This window comes from Brienomyrus brachyistius, chromosome 6 (assembly GCF_023856365.1).
Source record: "Brienomyrus brachyistius isolate T26 chromosome 6, BBRACH_0.4, whole genome shotgun sequence".
Taxonomy (NCBI): domain Eukaryota; kingdom Metazoa; phylum Chordata; class Actinopteri; order Osteoglossiformes; family Mormyridae; genus Brienomyrus; species Brienomyrus brachyistius.
This window is the reverse complement of record NC_064538.1, coordinates 8677958-8697223: the sequence shown is the minus strand read 5'-3', so window position 1 is coordinate 8697223 and position 19266 is coordinate 8677958. Positions and strand designations below refer to the sequence as shown.

The 19266-nt window shown below is 42.7% G+C and overlaps 1 protein-coding gene across 4 annotated transcripts in view; it reads right to left on the bottom strand.

Annotated features, from left to right (window-relative positions):
- Nucleotides 1–237: 237 nt before the first annotated feature.
- The window catches only part of cttnbp2nlb (CTTNBP2 N-terminal like b), a 55067-nt gene continuing 36038 nt past the window's right edge, over nt 238–19266 (bottom strand). For all 4 annotated transcript variants that reach the window (XM_049017943.1, XM_049017945.1, XM_049017942.1 and 1 more), the window contains 3 exons: nt 6823–7068; nt 5785–5892; nt 238–3422 (listed from right to left, as the gene is read on the bottom strand). In XM_049017943.1, the coding sequence (XP_048873900.1) occupies nt 2298–3422; nt 5785–5892; nt 6823–7068 (1479 nt within the window). In that variant the 3' untranslated portion in view covers nt 238–2297. The remainder of the gene's footprint in view (nt 3423–5784; nt 5893–6822; nt 7069–19266) is intronic.

Sequence of the window (19266 nt, the reverse complement as noted above, 5' to 3'; positions counted from 1 at the left end):
ATAATATGAATGATGTATGAGACTCAGCTTTACAGCTTTTCATGGATGTGATGCCCCAGAGGGCCAGAATGTGTAATAATGTGAAAACATTCCAAACAAACACAGATCAGGGCAGGTCCAGCCATGCCCATATGTTTTACTCAGTGCTGAAACATCCCATGTAAGGTGACCCAGGTCATGGTTAAGCCTCACAGCCCTTACTGGGCAATTTTCCGGCCACAAAAACACAAACAAACATTTCATCAAATTCCTTTATTTTACTCTGGAATACTTTTTTTTTTTGGTTCCAGGAATGTTAAAATGTTAACGTCACCTAAAATACTGGAATAGTGAAGTCTCAGTGAGGTAAAGCCTTAATACAGAAAGTATATCACTGTATCCCACATGATTCATTAAAAGTAAGAAACACAAAAGTAAGAAACACAAACTTCCATGTTATATACTTTGTAGAAATAAAAAAAAACCCTACATTTGAGCAGTATTTTGGAATGTGCTATTTTATGACGCCAAGATACAAAAAAAGGATCTATGTATAATTCAGATATTCCTGATTATCTCATATACATACAGTCATAAAAGACAATGTAAGCCCTAAGTATAAAAATGTTAATATCAAATTACCAATAATTACCAAAAACAGCAGTTCCAGTGGCTATTTTAATAACCATATTTAATCCATTGTGCTTTTAGTAAAAATGATGTGACTAATCATAATCAGTAGATTATCAATGGACATGGATGGTATTAGAATTCCAGATTTCAAAATCAAGGCCACTATCATACACTCATAAAGGACTAGCCTACATATATTTTTCACATTGTTTTCTCCATGTAAAGTGAAGGTAAGCTTTCCTTTGTGTGCACATTAGAGAATACAGCCTGGAGTTTAAAGTGTAAACACCACAGTAAGTGCAGCAGTTTGTGAGGTTTGACATCAGCAACATGTAATTGAGACACTGAGTATACATCCTTTACATCAAAACTGTATACTAAAATGCAAAACAAAAGAAAACAAATACAGTTGGAGTCTTACTTTGTCTCTTCATTTACCTTATATGCAGCATTCGCGCGAAGCAAGAACATCCGATACATTTCAAAACTGACAACAGCTGCATATAAGTGCAAGGGGACATACTCCAGTAGTGGCTATTTTCGAAGGGCCAAAACCTTAAATCATAATTAAGCAATTATGGCCAGAAAGAACAAGGACGAATGCACACTCTGAATACTTACATTGTTAAAACTCCATGAGTAGAAAAATTATGATGTTCAGTAAGTTTTAAAACTCTGATCCGATCGAATCTCTTCATACTTCTGGAAGGGGTAGTAACAATGGCTTAGAGACATGGGGATGGGACCTGTTCACACCCATAGAAATTTGTTATATTGAGGGGAATTTAGCTACAGTAGTACATACATGAGTTGCCGTTCGCTTGGATGCTGCTTAACCATTATTTACTCTGATGGTCACTGTCTCTGATTATCAGGATTTAGTAATCTGTTCACACAGATGGATGTTTAGTCACGACACCTACGATTTACAGTCATGTTAACATCATTTTAAGTTGACAAGAGGGACAGAAATCCAGCCCCCCTCCCCACAAATAGCTTAAGGGGCACAGAGGGGACTGAATTCAGATGCCACAGTAGGACGCAACGTCTGTGGAGTCCACAGGACAGAACCTTACCACATAGTCTGTGGTGCAGAGCTTATGGCTTCTGGGTAATTTTAGAGGGCAACTGTATGTTGCACCCTCTGTTTATATAACAAACTTACATACAAATAACATGAAGCCGAGACTGACTGACACGTGACTGAAAAACATGTCTTTTTGCTAAAGGTGACAAACAGGCAGCACTTATTCATTTAGCTGTCTGGATACTTATTGTTTCAACTTATCGATTCAAGTTCTTCAGTTCCCACCAAAAACAGTGACATGCAAAAGTTTTGGCACCCTTGCTTAAAATTTCTGTTACTGTGAACAGGTAAGTGAGCAGAAGATGAGCTGATCTCCAAAAGGCATAAAGTTAAACATGACAGATGATAAATATGCCTTTTCGTGATCAGTTCATGTTCTGCTCACTTAACTGTTCACAGTAACAGGCATTTTAAGCAAGGGTGCCAAAACTTTCGCATGCCACTGTATAAAGCACAATAACTTGCCGTGTTTTTAAGATGCAACAATTAAGTCATAGATTTAAAACGAAAGTTAATTTTACCAGTGTTTCTGCATCCTCAATCTAATTAAAGTATTTGCTGTGGAACTGTCGATTGAGCCAGTAGGGGGCGCATGAGGCTAGCTGGTAGAGGACACAACGAGGTCCAGCTCTTTGGCGCCCTCCTGAGTGCTGGTCAGGCAACAGCTGCCTGACAGCTCCGGGAAATGGCTGGCTCTGCCAGGGGGGCCTGGGGAGGCTGGTGACTGGGCCAGGTCAGGTTTCTTTGGGGGAATTGGTGGAGGATGCACCCTCTCCCCCCTAGGAACGGTGGGTGATTTAATCCCAGGGGAAAGGGGGCTGGAGGATTTGGCAGTTGGAGAGAGGCAGGCCAGGCTGCGGTAGTCTGTGCCAAAGGGGGAATTGTTAGGGGCGGATGGCTTAGCGCTGCCTTGCTGGCTGGTGAATCGCGATAACACCTGGGTGACGGTGTGGCGTGCTAACTGCTTGGCCGTGTGCTCGGCTGTAGTTGGCGAGAGGTCGTGGGGAGATGCCGGCCCACCAGCACTGTGCTCCTGCTCGGCTTGGGCCTGGAACTTGTGACGAGCAGCCTGAAATCGCTGGTTGACGCTCGCCTGGTAGGAGGATTGGTAGCCAGGGCTGAGGGCACCGGCCCCACCCAAACGCTTGGCCAGGACCGGAGAGGAGCAGGGTGAGGAAGTCAGGGAGGAAGAGGCAGTGCTGCTTGGTGACAGGCTGGCATGGGGGTGGATGGGAGAGCGCAGTCCTACCCCATTCTCCTGGCCATAATCATGGGCTGGCTTCTCTACTGACCCCTCTGCGTCCCTCTGAGTTTGATGGTGCCCGTTTATCTTGGGCAGAGCCGGTGACCTGGGTGCAGGCCTCTCGCCAGGCTCTGTCTGGGTGGCAGTGGAGACGGTGGTGGCCTTGACAGGCAGCATCGCGGCCATCTTGGCTAGATCTCTCAGCAGTCCTTCCACCTGCGCCTGCAGATCTCTGCGGCGGCCTTCCTCGTGCCAGAAGCGTTCCTGCGCTTGCGTCGCCTGCTCCCGCTCTGCCTGCATCTCCGCTTGCAGAGCAGCCACCCGCTGGCTGTCCTCCAGGGCCTGGGCAGTGGCCCGCTGGCACTCAAGCGCCAGGGCAGTAGACAGCTGCTCGTTCTGGGCCTGACCTTCCTCCAGCTGGCACACCAGCATCTTCTGCTCCTTCTCCAGACGCTTCACTTGTCCCTTCTCAAAATCCAGCTGCAGAAACAAACAGACACAAATGCTCAGAGCGATCATAGTATCATCCATTCACCATTTACAAGCTACAGTAGCTAATGCATGACCGTCAGCTTGAGAATATAAAGGCCTTCATTTTAACTTTAGTTATTTACACATACATTATGAATAAAAGGATGCCGTTTTGAACCTTCCGGATCCCTAACCTTTCCCAGGAGCAGAAAAACAAGCCACACTTCCCTACTGAAAGAGCCAAATGACTGCAGTAACTTAGCCTACTACTATAAGGCAGGAGGGATAGACCCTGGCCACCTGGACACAACCGGTTTCCTGTAAGTACAACAGCCGTTTCCTCTGCTGACTCGGGGGTGGGGGGTGGGGGGGGAGATCCCACTGCAAACACAAGAACATGCTGAAGAATCAAAGGTTCCCTCCATTGTGAAGCTCTGAAAAGAATTATGGCTTGTTGAGTTGGAGGAGGGGGTTAAGAAAGGAAGACGCTACACAGGAAGGGAGAAGAGAGGCGAGGAAGCATGGAAATGCAAACACTGAGAGCACATGCCATTCATCTCCCTTCCAGAGAATTCTATACAAGGCATGACTGTTGCATCCCATCGCAAAACCCAAACAGGGACCTTAGGGTTGGTGGAAAAAATGTTTCTGGCTGGAAAAGATTCTTTCCACACTGTTTCATAGGTTCATTGGCAAGGTTTTCTGTCTGTAATTCAAAAAATTAATTTATGTCCTTGATTATTGCTGTTTTCTGAAATGGGGTGGCTCTGATTTCTGGACTGTATGGATCTGAATATGAATAAACGTTTCTATGGGTAGGGGTGTCCAAATTTTTGACTGGAATTATATATGTCGATACACTTTGAATGATCAATGACGATCACGTCAATGTGTAACAGAGGCACTATCAATACACAGTGATTGCAAAATACAGTGTCATGCTAAAGTATTCAGACATAATCACATTTTACTCGTTATATGTCACAAAATATATTTAATAGTCCGGAATCTTCCATTTGCATTAATATTTAAATCTTTTAATTGTAGCAAACCTTAAATTTAAGGCGCAAACATTAATGTTGTGAGGCACCCATTTAACTGAATGGTGAATGCCAGTGTGAAGTAACAGTGGTTGACAATAAATGATCACAGGTCTTAAGATAAACACAGATGTGAGAGCTTCTGAGATGGATAAAAAAAACCCAAAGTTCCCAAAAATTCTTGTGAAACCAGCTTATTCAATCCTCAAGAAATGCAAGAAGCAATAGGCAGCACAGATACTGCCCAGATCAGGCCAAGCCTCTAAACTGAGCACTTGAGCAAAGAGGAAACTGGTACAAAATGCCTCTCTGAGGCCAAACTACAGACTGCAATGAATGCAATGGGGTAGAATGTGTGTCAGTCGTCCATTAGCAGAACATTGCATAAAACCAGCCTGTTTGGCTGGAAGGCCAGAAGGATGCCATCGCTTAAGAAAAAACACTTCAAAGCTTATCTATAGTTTGCAACAAAGCAACTGAGTGATGCAGCAAGAAAACAGCCAAAGGTTATGTAGTCAGAGGAAAGAAATGCGGAAAGCGTTATATTTGGCACAGACCCAACACAGCACATCACCCAGGTAACACCATGCCCACAGTAAAGCATGCTGGGAGCAGGGTAATGCTATGTGGCTGCTTTTCATCAGTTGGGACTGGAAAGCACGTGAAGACTGAAGGAAGAATTCACGGTGCAAATTACAGGCATAAAGTAAAGGAAAACCTTTTTCTGTTTGCTAAGAATGGCAAATTGGGACAAAATTTCATCTTTCAACATCTTAAACAGCCACTGCTACCCTTTGCGTGACCTCAAGCAGCCCAGTCAAAATCCTGATCCCAATCCAACTGCTGTCCACAAGCCATCTCCAAATCCTAAAAAAATCTATCAACAAGGTACGCAAAGAAAAACAAATAATAATAATAAAATAATAATAATAATAGCAGATGCACGTAAAAGTCTTAAAGCTGTAATCGATGTCAAAGGTGCTTTTGCCAGAAACTGAATTCAAGAATCTAAGTACTTATGCAAGCAGTATATTTTTGTTTTTCTTTTTTATATATATTTTGTGATGTAAAACTCATTTGATTTTTATTAAAATTGAATTAAAGTATCTAACGGAAAGAAATAATGAGATTTCTCGTCGAATAAAAACATGTCTGATCGCCATGAATGCTTTCTATATGCCAGGTAACTGCCCTGGTCATGTACTGTGAATGTGACCATGCAGGAGGAGAAGAACAGAAGGTGCTCAGAAACCCCATGAAATACAGAAGGAAAGCACAGTGAAGGCACTTTGCATGAGAACTTCAGCTGGGTACATCACATGCAGTCTTACTTCCTGCAGCAGCCGCTCCCGCTCCTTCTCCAGCATGTAAGTGACGTCATCCCCCTGTGCCGAATCCTGCGCGTGACGCTGCTTTTCTTCCTCAAGGTCAGCAATGACCTGCCGTGGACAAAAGGGGGCAGCACCGGCCCATGACCCGCACGGATGCATTAAGCCAGGTGATAACAGGCTCATTTCAGCGTATCCACACAGCATACGCAATCATTCAGGCCACAGCCGGGGACACGTCCACACATCTTTAAAATGCATTAGAGAGCAGGGACGCTGCAATCCTAGCCTTGATTTATGCCTGTCTCAAAAGGGCCCCGATTCATTGCTAAAGCACCATTTAGCTCCTAAACAAATTCATTTTATCAGTGATCAAATTTCAATAGCAGATGATGGATCAGTCCTGGCAATGAGAGCACACTCTAGCAACCCCCGACCCAAATTGCCTCTTATCCCTCCCCTGCTGATCCAGACCCATTATGTGAAGCCAAGCCTCAGAACAATTGCCAGCTGGAGGCGAGGTGCTGGGGGGGGGGGGGGGGGAGAGGGGACAACTGTTTTGGCAGATGCACAGCCCTGTTCATATAAGCTAGATGGTGTAGGGTGAGAACAGGAGGCTTTGAAAGAAAGATAATTGAGCTCAGTCCTGTTATTACTGTCATTAAACAACAGCTGGTTTGATTAGAGACACAGATATGTCCCAGAGACTATTATCAGCACAGCCTAATTGCTTTCTTTATTTATAAAAGAGAAACAGAGAAGAGAAATATGCACAAGCAAAGAATTATTATAATGAATAATATATAATGTACAGACAGTGATTAATGGATGCTTTAGCAGAGGCAGTATTCCGGTCAGCACTGTTTTTAACAATGAATTCAGTTCAATTTCAAACCTTTCCTTTAGCGATTAACAAACTGGGCTTGTAAACATAAGGTTCTAAGTTTATGTTCTATGTTCCGTGAAGAAAAGCTCCTGATGTTGCTGAGCAGCAGTACAACCCCCAGATGGACTGAGAACGTGTGGGCTTTGTGGATCTACCTTCCTGTGCCGCTTCTCAGCTGCAACCAGCTGGGCTACGGTTTTCTGCTGCATCCTCTTGGAGTGGGCTATGACCAGCTGGAGAACCGCCATAGGGCTGGGCTGGAAGGCGGCGGAGCTCGCTGTTTCCCCGGCCCCGGAAACCAATCCCCGGACTGCCTCAGTGTCACGCTGCAGGGCCAGGAAGGGGTCACTCAAACGGTACCGCCCATAGCGCTCCTGCACGAAGGCGTCCTGCTGCTGGGCCTGGAGGACGAGAGGTGGGAAGGGGTTTCCAGGTCAGAGGTCAGGAAACAGATCTACAGAGCGGTGACAATGATGTGATTTACATTTCCATCTGATTCACTGCACAGATGTACTCGTTAGAAGCACTTCACATAACCAACAGAAAAATGTGATGCATTCAGCTTCACATTCACCACTGACACAACGATGGTGACAGCACTCGCACATATAGTAGCAATAGGTACTATCACTGCAATGCACAAAGAGTACAGCTTCATTTGGAGATAAAATCTATAACCACAGAAAATCTGAAAAGCTTGTTCAACAATTAGGGGTAAAAATGATCCAGCTGTGGATTAGAATTCTTGCAGTGAAACAGCTGGAGATGTCCTGGTGATATTCCTCTCCAGTTTTTTAAAGGAGGATGAGGAATGAGTTTGCGGCCAGGCCCTGAAATGGTGTGTCAGCAGGCCATGACCAGCAGTGTGGGACAAGACAACCACACTGCTGAATATGAAATTGTTATTAAAGGGCAGTTTTGGAAAAGCCCCTTGAAATGGCATGTAACAGCGTAAGAGTTAAATGGGAGTTATAAGTCAGATCAGGTACAGAAAGAGAGAGCCGTATATTATTTTGGAAAATCTAAAGCAGAAGTTATTATTTTCAGCTTGATAAGTAAAAACATTCAGCTGTAAAGCAGGGTGTGGCCTGGTGCTACGGCTTTACATAAATGTAATAGTTTCTTCAAAAATGCAATTTAGATTTTTCTTGCCTAATTATTATTGCAATGCATATGCTGTATCCGCCCTAGTCGTCCATGCGCTAAATATTGCGATCTGGATATTAAGAAGCAAAGAAGCTGCACCTGCATACTAAAAAAAATCAGATGTAATGGGTGCAGTTACATGCGAGTAATTGTAAATAACCCGACGGTTGAACAAATATAGCAGTTCCAAGACAATTAAAAAAAATGTATCAGCTGACTGTGTTATTGCTCTATGGAAAATGACTTAGTTTCTGGAGACAAAAAAAATAGGAAAATTGGTACATCTACTTGGGGCAGAAAAGAGCCAGAAAGTGTGCAGTTGGAGAAACTGTAATTACCAGCAGCCTGCTGCACTGAGACTAGCAATTGGAAGTAAGGGTGGGAAAACATATCGATTCTATGATTATTTGGCTTTGATGATTCAATGCCAAGTCACAAAATATTGTTAATTTATGCCTTTCCTGAAATGAATTTGAAAATATTTTTGCTGAATTTTACCTAACGACCACACTTTATGGTTAATTGTTTTAAATATAGACATTTTCTGATTACTCTTGTGTACTATTTTGTTTGTTGCTTAACAAATAATTTTTTAGCATTGACCTTCATTAATGTTTGACATTAATGTACATGATGATTTGAGTCTCAAAGAACTGTTTAAAAAGAGATTTTAGCAAAATTAAATCTAATCAAAATTGAATTGAATTGAAGCTGAAATGCACTGGGCACTTGTGAATCGAAATCAGATTGAATTGTGAGGTCAGGGCTGATTCCCAGCCCTAAATCAAGAGAGATTATCCAGGTCAGATCAGGACTGCAACAAAAGGATAGACCTCTTTTCTGAAAGCTGAAACAGGACAGGCACGGAGTCCCAGCTGGCAAAGCACCCTGATATAATGGATAACAACGGGGGCTTAGCCCCTAGCCCCACCCCCAAGCAGGGGGCGTGAGCTTAGAAGAGATTGAGCTTAATTAGTCAAAATAGGTGTAAAAGCCCACTGTACCCCACCCTCACCATGGGGCATCTCCATGCCCTACATCAAGCTGAGGGCCGTAACAAATACAATCAAGTGCGTAAGCAGATGGTCTAGTCTAGCGTGTGCATTCAGGGTGAGAGATATACAAAGTGTGAATCTCAAAATGTGAGAAATGCATCTCAACTTCGACTTTGCTCTCATTCAAATGAGTGTAATACCTGCTGCCATGCATTTGCAGCCGGGCACAAATGGAGGGGTTATAACGCCAGTCCCATGGTTAATAAAAAGTCTGCCTCCTATATTACCAAAAGTCTGCTGCTGAAGTTCCGAAAAAATCTCGACACACCTGCCCATCTCAAATGGCACGCATGCTACAGTCTACGGGATTGACTGTCAGAGGCATCTTGTCACCGATACACAGGCAGGCCTACAATTCATTGCGTATGAATCCACTTTGGACTTGAATTTCAATGGCAGCCTCTTCCATGAAGCACCGACAAGATTCAATTTCATGTAAACACAAAGGTTACAGGGAAGGTAATTACCAGAAGCATGGACGTGCGGCTGCACACGGACTACGCTCCCCTCCGGGGGTGACTGCGACCAGTTAGCACTAATACCTCACAAAATCTCCTTCAAAGCTCAGCCCCTTAGAGAACTGCAAATGCACTAACTGTTATTCTTCATTTACAATCTATCCATCAGTTTTCTGTATCCCGTTGGTCCTATACAGGGTGGCTGGAGTCTGGATCCTGTTCATTTACAATCATTTCTTATGCATCTGCATAGTTAAATATTGTTCATTCAACTAAGAGAGGACAACCCCTGTAACGGAATCCAAATCATCCAAATTGAATATGCATGCTAATTAAATACTGAGTGACTATCTACAAACATTCTTTCTATAATACTATAGAGTCTCAATGTCAATGTCAAAATTTTCCATATTCTGGTACTTCTTTATGCAATTCCGTTTAAGCCTTCGGGACTTACGGGAAACGATTTGGCTCATTCTCACAGTCAGAGAGACCCGTGTCCTGTAAGAGAAAATGAAAGAGAAAGAAGCAGCATCCAATGCAGTTTCTGCTGTTATCTCCCTTTCAGGCTGGGCAGAGCCCACACAGCAGCAGGTGAACTGCTGCCAGCATTGCAGGAGGGGCAAGACGTTCCCAGTACAGCTGGAGGAACAGCTAGTATTTAGTATTTAAACTAATATTTACAATGTACAAACGAGGGGAGGCCATTCGGCCCATCAAGCTCGTTCGGGAAGAACTTAACTAATAGCTCAGAGTTGTTAAAATCTTATCTAGCTCTGATTTAAAGGAACCCAAGGTTTAAGCTTGTACTACTGCTGATAATGGCAGGAAAAACACTATGAAACGCTTTGATCGCACCTATACATCCCTTACATGGAACATCTGCCCATTGTCCATGCAGGGACATACAACAGGTGGAAGGAAGTAGAAACCCCCAAAATGACAAGGGGAGCTCATGCACACATGCAAGGCAGAGGCTCCAACCCTGGTCTCCAAGAAAAGCAGAGCATTCCTTAGCAGAAACACAACTATAATCTTCCTGTGTTACGCAAGCGTAGTTCTTTAAATCACTAGCAAGCAGGTCATCATTATGTGAGTGAAGTTTTACTGTAGTTCCCATGAACCTTCAGCTGGCAGACAATCGGCGTGCTTTCACGGCCAAATTCCTCAGACTATGACAGAATGCATTTTAACCTAATTGACGCTCAGTGAGGCATAATTTATGTGCGAAGTGAACCGATAGAATGGTAATGCATAGCTAAGCACAGGGTTCTGTAACTTTGGACCTTTTAGGAAAACAAATTCAAACCAAGATCATTTTTGTTCCATGTTTTTAAATTAGTTTTTTTTTAATTAATATTTTGATATAATTTTGCGACTTTGCTTCTTTTTCAGTTAAGTTTCATTTTAGTTTTATGAGTTGTAGCCATTTTATCTTGTATTTTTACTTTTAATTTTTTAAAAGGAAGGATCCCTGAAATGAAAACAGCAGAAAAAGTCATTATTCCTAACACAAAGCTTTAGTGAGCATTGTAAGTCCTAGAGCATAACCATAAAAGTATGTTTCTGATGCTTCTCTCAGTCACATTGCAGCAGTGACCATCTGTTCAAGGAGCAGACTGTAGCTCCAGCAGTGGCTGGCATTTTAAAGTCAGGGTCAAGGATCTCACAGAACCATATAAAGGCCGGCACTTCACACAACCCACTTGACATCATCGATCCAGTAAACTGTTGACCCAGGGCATTCCCCCTTTGTTTATTTTTTGAGTGACAGAATTGACCAGGGAGCACCGTAGCTGTAGTTTTAACTATGGCTGTCAAGGTTAACGTTAAGTCGCGGTGTGTTACTATGTCTTTGATTACATTAACGCATGCGTTACTGTTGATACCCAAATGGGAGAATCATACACGCAAAGATTTTTTAACAGAAACCTATAGCACTCATCGCTGGTTGTAAACAATGTGACAGGTTTTGTTGTGGCGCCAAGCAGAATCCCAGAATGCAACGTTAAAATCAAACGTGGGGAAACATTGTTACTTTGTTCATTGTGTCTTTTAATAAATTTTTATGTAAAATATAAGATCTATAAAATCTTTTTTTTTCTGGTATTGCAACAAGACTATATGCAATTAGTCACAATAAAATATATTGTGGACAGCCCTAGTTTGAACGTTACCTCCTGTTCATTCTTTCATAGCGTTGAGTTAAATTAGTTAGGTGCTTTCCCATAAGCTGTGCTCCACAAATACAAACCCTAACAGCCATGGCACACTTGCTCTGGTGAAAGTTTACGTTGTACTTAAAACGGTTCCACACTGTGCTTTCACTTATATGTAACCAGCATGACCATCCATCCATCCATCCATCCATTTTCCAAACTGCTTATCCTACTGGGTCGCGGGGGGTCCGGAGCCTATCCTGGAAGCAATGGGCACGAGGTAGGAAACAACGCAGGATGGGGGCCAGCCCATCGCAGGGCACACTTACACACCATTCACTCACACATGCACACCTACGGGCAATTTAGCATCTCCAATTAGCCTCAGCATGTTTTTGGACTGTGGGTGGAAACCGGAGTACCCGGAGGAAACCCCACGACGACATGGGGAGAACATGCAAACTCCACACACATGTGACCCACGCGGAGACCTGGAGGTGTGAGGCAACAGTGCTAACCACTGCACCACCATGCCGCCCCCGCAAGGCCATCCTTAATTTTGCCAATTTGAGATGCTAAGCTACGTTCACCATCAGTTATTTCGAGAAGGCACATCTGGTGGCCTATAGGCAGTCTTTTGAACTCAAAAACAGAAGTAAAAAACTGAGTTTCGTTTGTACTTATTTTTGTTTTTTTTCCTGTTCGTTTTGTAGCTTTTTGTTTTAATAACAGTTTAGGTTTTGTGCCCATGCTTTCGGTTTTGCTTTATTTCTGATTAATGAAATGCTTAAGTTACATATTGCTTTAGTTACAGTACTGGTTAACCTTAATTCAAATAACGGAAGTGCAATAGCCACCAGGGAAAGAGCTGGTATCCAAGCCTCTGACAAAATGTGTTGATGCTATAGCTTTGCTTAAGGGTTTGGCAGCGATGATTACCATGGGATTTGACCTAACAACCTTTTACTCACAGGTTAAAGCCCTCAGTGCTAAACATACTTTTTGCAGCTTGAGTCTGGCAGAGCATTATTAAAACTGGACTGGCTCCAGGCCCAGAGCTTCATGAATTAACGCAAAGCTCTACCTTCTCCCCTCTGATGCTGTGAGCCTTCTACTTTTCAGTAAGAAAAACAAAACAGAAGCAATTCTCATGAGTTTAAGAAGATTGAGGAAACAGCCCAGGAATGCAGACCACGTCTGGCCCCATTTACCAAGAGGAATTATGATCGTTGTCAACCCAGAGAGTTTAGCGACCAGTACACTTAGAATCACGGTGTCTGTTTGGTAAAGGACTTGCATACAAACCTCCCCCTGGAGCATTGTGTGCACAATAAATTGTGTCATGGGTATTGTAGTAATACTGTATCAGGTTATATGGAGTACTGTAGAGCAATTTTTGAGAAACAGCAAATAATTAACATCACACAATAACTTCTAATGAGTACACTTTCCTGAACACTAATAACGGCAGTCACGTAAAGAAGCGAAATATACTTCACAAATAAAACTGAACACAAATGTCAAACTGCCAAATTTGCCGTTCAATATTAATAGAAGTGAAAATTTCAGGTACGGAAATTAAAAATCCAGACCAAGATTTGCTTCAACCAACCATTTGAGTCCTCTGTGATTATGCATCTTTATACTCAACTGGTTGGCTGAAACAAAATCTTGCTCTGGAATTTTACTTTCCGGATCTGAACATTCCACTTCTGCATGTACTGCAAATGCAGATAAATCTCATGTATATCTGTAAATAAAACGACTTTCAAGCTGCAGTGCCAGTTCACTCTCTTGGTTTTCCATACATGCTACTGAATCCAATCTCATAACCAATCCATCCACATAAATAATTAATTGATTCTACATATTAAAAATACTCTGCACTCAGCACAGAATCTGCTAGAGATGTAGCTTTACAGAAACATTGAACGCCTTCCATTTGTTCCTGCCCCAGTTATCCCTACAAGGAACAAAGAGGTCTGTCCTTTCAGGCCTTTAGCAATGAGGATTACCCATCACTGCAAGATTTTCCCGAGATCCCCTTCAATTGCCTTATAATGTTATATTAGCCACATTCATTTCTGCTTGAGCTCATTTCCAGCATCTTATCTGTGTTCGGTTTCAGATTTGGGAATCGCTGCAACCACCACTCCCTGAAATCACACGACATTCGAATAAAGCAGACGACAACTGAATACGTCCAGGCCGCACAAAAATAACCACATTCCACTTAAGAAAGATACTAATAAGCTGTGAGTTTAAATGGAAGGATCAGCCATTCTGTTTGTTGCTGATGGCCTTCTTCTGCATATTGCAGGTGTGAAGGTTTGAATGGATTTCCAAAAACAGTACCCCTCCCCCCCATAGACCAAATAGACCAAATGAGCCCCCCTGGTTTTAATCTTCTTTCTATTATGTTTCATTATTGCACTAAGGCAATTGAGATTGTGAACAATGGTCAAATGAGCAAGATCTATAAAAAGAGCCTAACCCTTCCCTGCACCCCCACTAGCTTTGCACATTTTATTTTGAAGACGTGTCCTTTTCTCTTTTGTATTTATTTCTATATATTTAATTTCTACCAATGTCAGAGATAAAAAAAGACGACTAGAATAAAAAGCAAAGGGAGTGGCAGCTGTTTATTGACATGAATAAAACCTCATGCCCTTTGCAGTGAGAATTCTTACAAAACTGTACATTATTTTCAGGAGGATGCTGTTTTCATTCCTGTACCCATGAAGCAAAGTCATTACAGAACTTGTGGCCACCTGCTATAGCCTTGAAGAAAAAAAAAATAACGTCTGCTCAGATGAAAGGCTTTTCCGTCCAACCTGTTCCATCTCAGGCTTCAGGAATATCTCACACCTGGGGGCAGGGTGTGGGCCAGCAGCACCCAGTCCATAACAACCTCACATTCACCACTTCATTGCAGACACACCCTTCGCATGCTGCACCGAAGCAGCTTACCAAATAGTTGGGGGGGGAAGCTTGTGTCGGCTGATTCTATAAGCCCTACAGTTTCAGAGCAGGGCCAGATGTGGCCAGCATTCAGCTACATCACATCCGTCCACCATGCTTCTTACATCAGGTTTTAGGAATGCTGAGAATGTGGGGCAGAGCTAACTGCTCATGAATGTCATTTATTGTATAACTGCAAGTAAGTTAAAGTACTATTACACCAAGCAAGATATTAACCAAGACAAATAACAAGTCTGTTTTCAGCTTTCGGTCTGAGACGTGTAAGACGTGCACATGACAGCCTGCCAGCAGGACCATCCCACTTGTCATATTTCTCCAGCTGCAGACATGGCACCAAAATCTGCAATCTTGGGTGGGGCAGCTCGTTTGTTTTCCCTCCCCCCTGCTTCCCAGTCGCCGTGTTTCTCAAGGCCTTCCTTATCTCTGCCAAGGGGTCGCTTCCGCTGAATGGGCCGAGGTCCCGTACCGGAGGTGGACTTCAGACCCTGGTTTCCTGCCACTCCTGTGGCTGAGGAGCCCAGTCTGCTTACCACGTCGTTCTGGCTCAGTCACCATGGCGTGCAATAAAACTGGATACAAAAGGGAACGCCTGGTTCACCCAGAGATAAGAGACTTCAAGCGACGACAGATTGAGAAACAATGATCTTATTCATTATTGCAAAGGTAAGATAAATATGGCCTAAGGATGGAGAAATCTCTAGCTTCAGTCCCAACCATTTGAACTGGCACTAGAACTACTGCAGCAAATCTAGAATAAATGGATCACCCAAGGCCATTATTCTTGCTGCCCATCCTGTCCAGAAATGGCATTTATTAAATGGCTGGCAGTAGGAGGACAATCTGATGCAGCGTTCATCTAAGGCTTGGCTCCCTAACTTGTGTCATAAAAATTGACAGGGAAAATGAAAAACATCCCCTGTCTAGAGAGAGTAAAGGGTTGTCCAGACTGTTCAGGGCAGGTCTAACATTGCTGGTATTTTTAGAGGCGGGAGACGGTTGAATGACGGAACGCCACCCTCCCGTCAGCCATTCAGACACACCATGCGTGTGCAGGCACGTCTGTCTTGAGTCACAACTCTGCCATCCTCTCCCCATTTTCACCCACACATGCAGACTCACAAACACACACCCCACACACACCCACACCTGTGTCCTGTCGCACCTAGAAGCACAGCTTTGGAGGAGGTTCATTCTTCTGCGAGAGTGAGATCTTTTTTGTGTACTATGCTACAAGGGCTACAGCTCTTCATTTATAATTACAGACCTTCATTGGTGGATGTCACAGTGTTCTTCTCATTTTAGAACACGTGTCATACATCACCTGATACCTGATATTTGGAGGCAAAATTCCTGAATGAAGAAGTCAGAATAGCCAGCGTACAACATGTCAGAACTAGGGTGCATAACTCTTAAGCTTACTGTGATTAAATTACATCTTTTATTCACTGGAAAACATTATCTTAAGTTAGACTTTTCTAACTTTCTTAAACCACTGAACCCTAAATCAAAACAAACAAGAACTACTGATCACCAGCCACTAAAACATGAAACATAAGTGCTTGATCCTCGCTGTCCTAGTTGATGATAACTTACAGTTATGTTCTGTTCTCTCCTACCCATCTATATGGCTGGATATCTCACAGATGATACTCACATATAGTATCATCCTTAAGGGTACAATAATGGCGAACATTCTGGTCACGAATCAAGTCACCTAACTCAGCCAGCAGGTGTCTTCTCCTGTGAATACCTGGAATACTTAGCTAAAAATGACTGCGGCGATGGAGCAAACACAAAACAGCACAATGTTTTTCTCCCGAAAAAACCCCTGGTCTTTTAAAGGCATAAACACAGTCTCACACGGATCCCTCCAGGTTTAGAAATGGCCTTTTTGCCCCTGGGAAAATCTGTGCAGAAACAGAGACCCTTATTTGGAGTTGGTGGCCGTTCTCATCCACTCTCCGTGGAACTAAGCTAGATCTGATATCCAAGGAGAAGCTGAATGCAGGACAAGTAGTACGGCACTAATGGTCATACTTTTTAAAATATATAACAAAACACATAATTAAAATATTCTTTGTCTGTAACAATGAAGAAAGGAAAATAAATATTCTGCATGTTAAGTGTTACCCCCGATTTATTTAAACAAAAGTAACAGGCGCATGACCCAACACAATGAAACCATTTATTAATGATATTATTATGATTGTGATATCATCTCTGTGTAAGACTCCTGTTCAAATGTGCTGGAATTACAAACTGTTTTTGGTGTCATTGAATATATTTTTGGGAGAATGTGATCCTCCACAGAAGTAAACGTATCATTAAGAAACAATGAACAGTAGCATTATATGAATAATTCAACTAACAAAAATATAACAATAATAACAATCATTAAAAGTTGCAACTGCTGGATTGTGTCTATTAAAATATTTCAAGCAATGAACATGTACCAGACTTGCCAACTAAACCACATCCCCAGTGAGAGTCTTGCTTCAGATATTAAAATATACTTTCCATCTCCGTAAGTTGTATTGCAAAGGGTGAGAAACAAGCCATACTCCACATGTACATGTCAGAAACATTCTCCAAAGCAGTAACATTCAGGCTCATTTATATATTTAGCAGACACTTTTATCTGAAGTGAAGTATAATTGTGAATGCAGGGTTAGCAGCCAGTCCGGTGGTGAAATCGCTCTGTCAACAACTGGATTCAAACTGGCAAACGTCAGAACACAGACATGAGAAGTCTAACCTACTGAGCTACAAACCTCATTCATGCCATTGTAGTAATTCCATTGCATGGACAGGAATCGACTGGCCTTTTCTGTCATGCAGAATATGAGGAACCATCAGCAACTGTGCTGTTAATTTCAGTACAGTGGTTACAGTGAGAACATCTGCCCTGGTACAGCCACTCTCCTGTCACACACACACACACACACACACACACACACACACATATAGTTTCCATCATAACAAAGGCACCTTCATTATCCCCATGGTGAAAGTGTAGTTTTGCATATCCAATCTTACAATGCATGCCACATGTATATGCAGACATGAGCAAGTCTGGGGGGCAGAGTGCAGGGACAGCCAGTATCCAGCCCCTCCAGATCAGCTGAGGTTAAAGGCTGGACCAAGACATGATTACCCTGCTAGCTTCAGGAATCAAACCAATGATCTTTCAGACAGGGACACTGATCCCCAACCGGCTGAGCAACATACCGCCAGACACCCCTGCAAGGTATTTGGCCCTTCCTTTATCTCATCCCTAGAAGCAGTAGTGAATGTTAGTATCTTGCAAAGGAGCATTTCAGCATACAGTATAATGTGTTCTCCCATTGTGTCAGAAGGTGGTTTTCATTTTTGACAATGTTAACTTCCGTCGTCTTGTGAGGCATGACAACAGTCGACCTTTAGATCACAGGCACAACCCCACAGAGAACGCCAGCATCTAATTATACTGCACATGTCACTCCATTTTATCAGGTAAAGTACAGACACGCAAGTTAATTCATCTATGCCACCACAGGGCGTATCGTCATAGGTCATCTTTCTTTGGGGGTAGCCACTTCTGACACACATGTCAGTTTCCACCTGCTGTATATTGTAAATTCCCCACAAGGCAGCAAACTACCTCAATGAGACCCACACCTGCTTTTCATTATAAAGCCTAGATACAAGAGAATTAAGAGTCTGGATGGTTAAATTAGCCTCTGCCAATACAAAGTAGAGCACTAAGCACATGCAGAAATATAAATGTGCACATAATCATAGACAAAAGGCCAGTAATGAGATCCTCTAAGGAATTTGCCTAGCAAATAAGCCACAGGTATGAATAGATGGGAAAACCACGGGAATAGGCAGACAAACACGCAACAAAAAAGATATAATCTTTCCCAGATTAAATGTTGCCGCTCTGCCGAGGCTACTTCTCCTGTAAAGCGATAGGCAATCATGCCTGGTGTCACGATCTGGAATACATCAACACCGGTCTCCTGGAATTCTGATGATTCAGCAATAAGTATTTGCACCTCTCTGTATATAAAAAGGGCATTTCTTTAGGCTCAGCTCCCATATTCTCCTGCTTCCATTTCCTACTTTCCTGTAAATAAACAGGTCAGGAAGAATGAGACCGAGTCCAAGAATAAAGCATGTAACTTTAGAAAGACAAAGCCAGACCCCTCGCCCCTGCAAAAGGAAACTCTTTCCTTAACATTAACATGTAAATTTGTAAGGAAGCCAAGGAAGTGCACAGGACCAAAGTTCATCATAACGTAATTATGGAACATTTTCCTTTTTTATGCTTTCTAGTTATTAAATAAAAATAATAATACATATTTTCTCTGACTATATCCAGCCATCTTCCAGAACCGCTTACTAGTATAAGACCATTATATCTGATTATATTGGTGCAGGGGTGGCCAGTCTTATCCAGAAAGGGCCATTGTGTATGCTGGTCTTTGCTGTAACTCCCTAATTAGATTATTAATTAGAGGACTGATTGGCTGGAGGGTCATTACACCTGGGTTTGAACAGCTGACCTAAAGGTTACCCCAAAAATCACTACACACCATCGATCCTTTGTGGATAAGACTGTCCACCCCTGTAATACACGCATGACGTCAATGATGCAACTGCTCATTTAACAGGCATGCTGGCAAAGGGGTCATTTCTGTCTACGGCAGAGGTGCAGTGTTTGCTGGAAATTTGGGCCGACGAGAGTATCCAGGAACAATTCGATGCAACACACAAACTCTCAGAGATATCTGGTATAATACAGGACTATCTTCTTA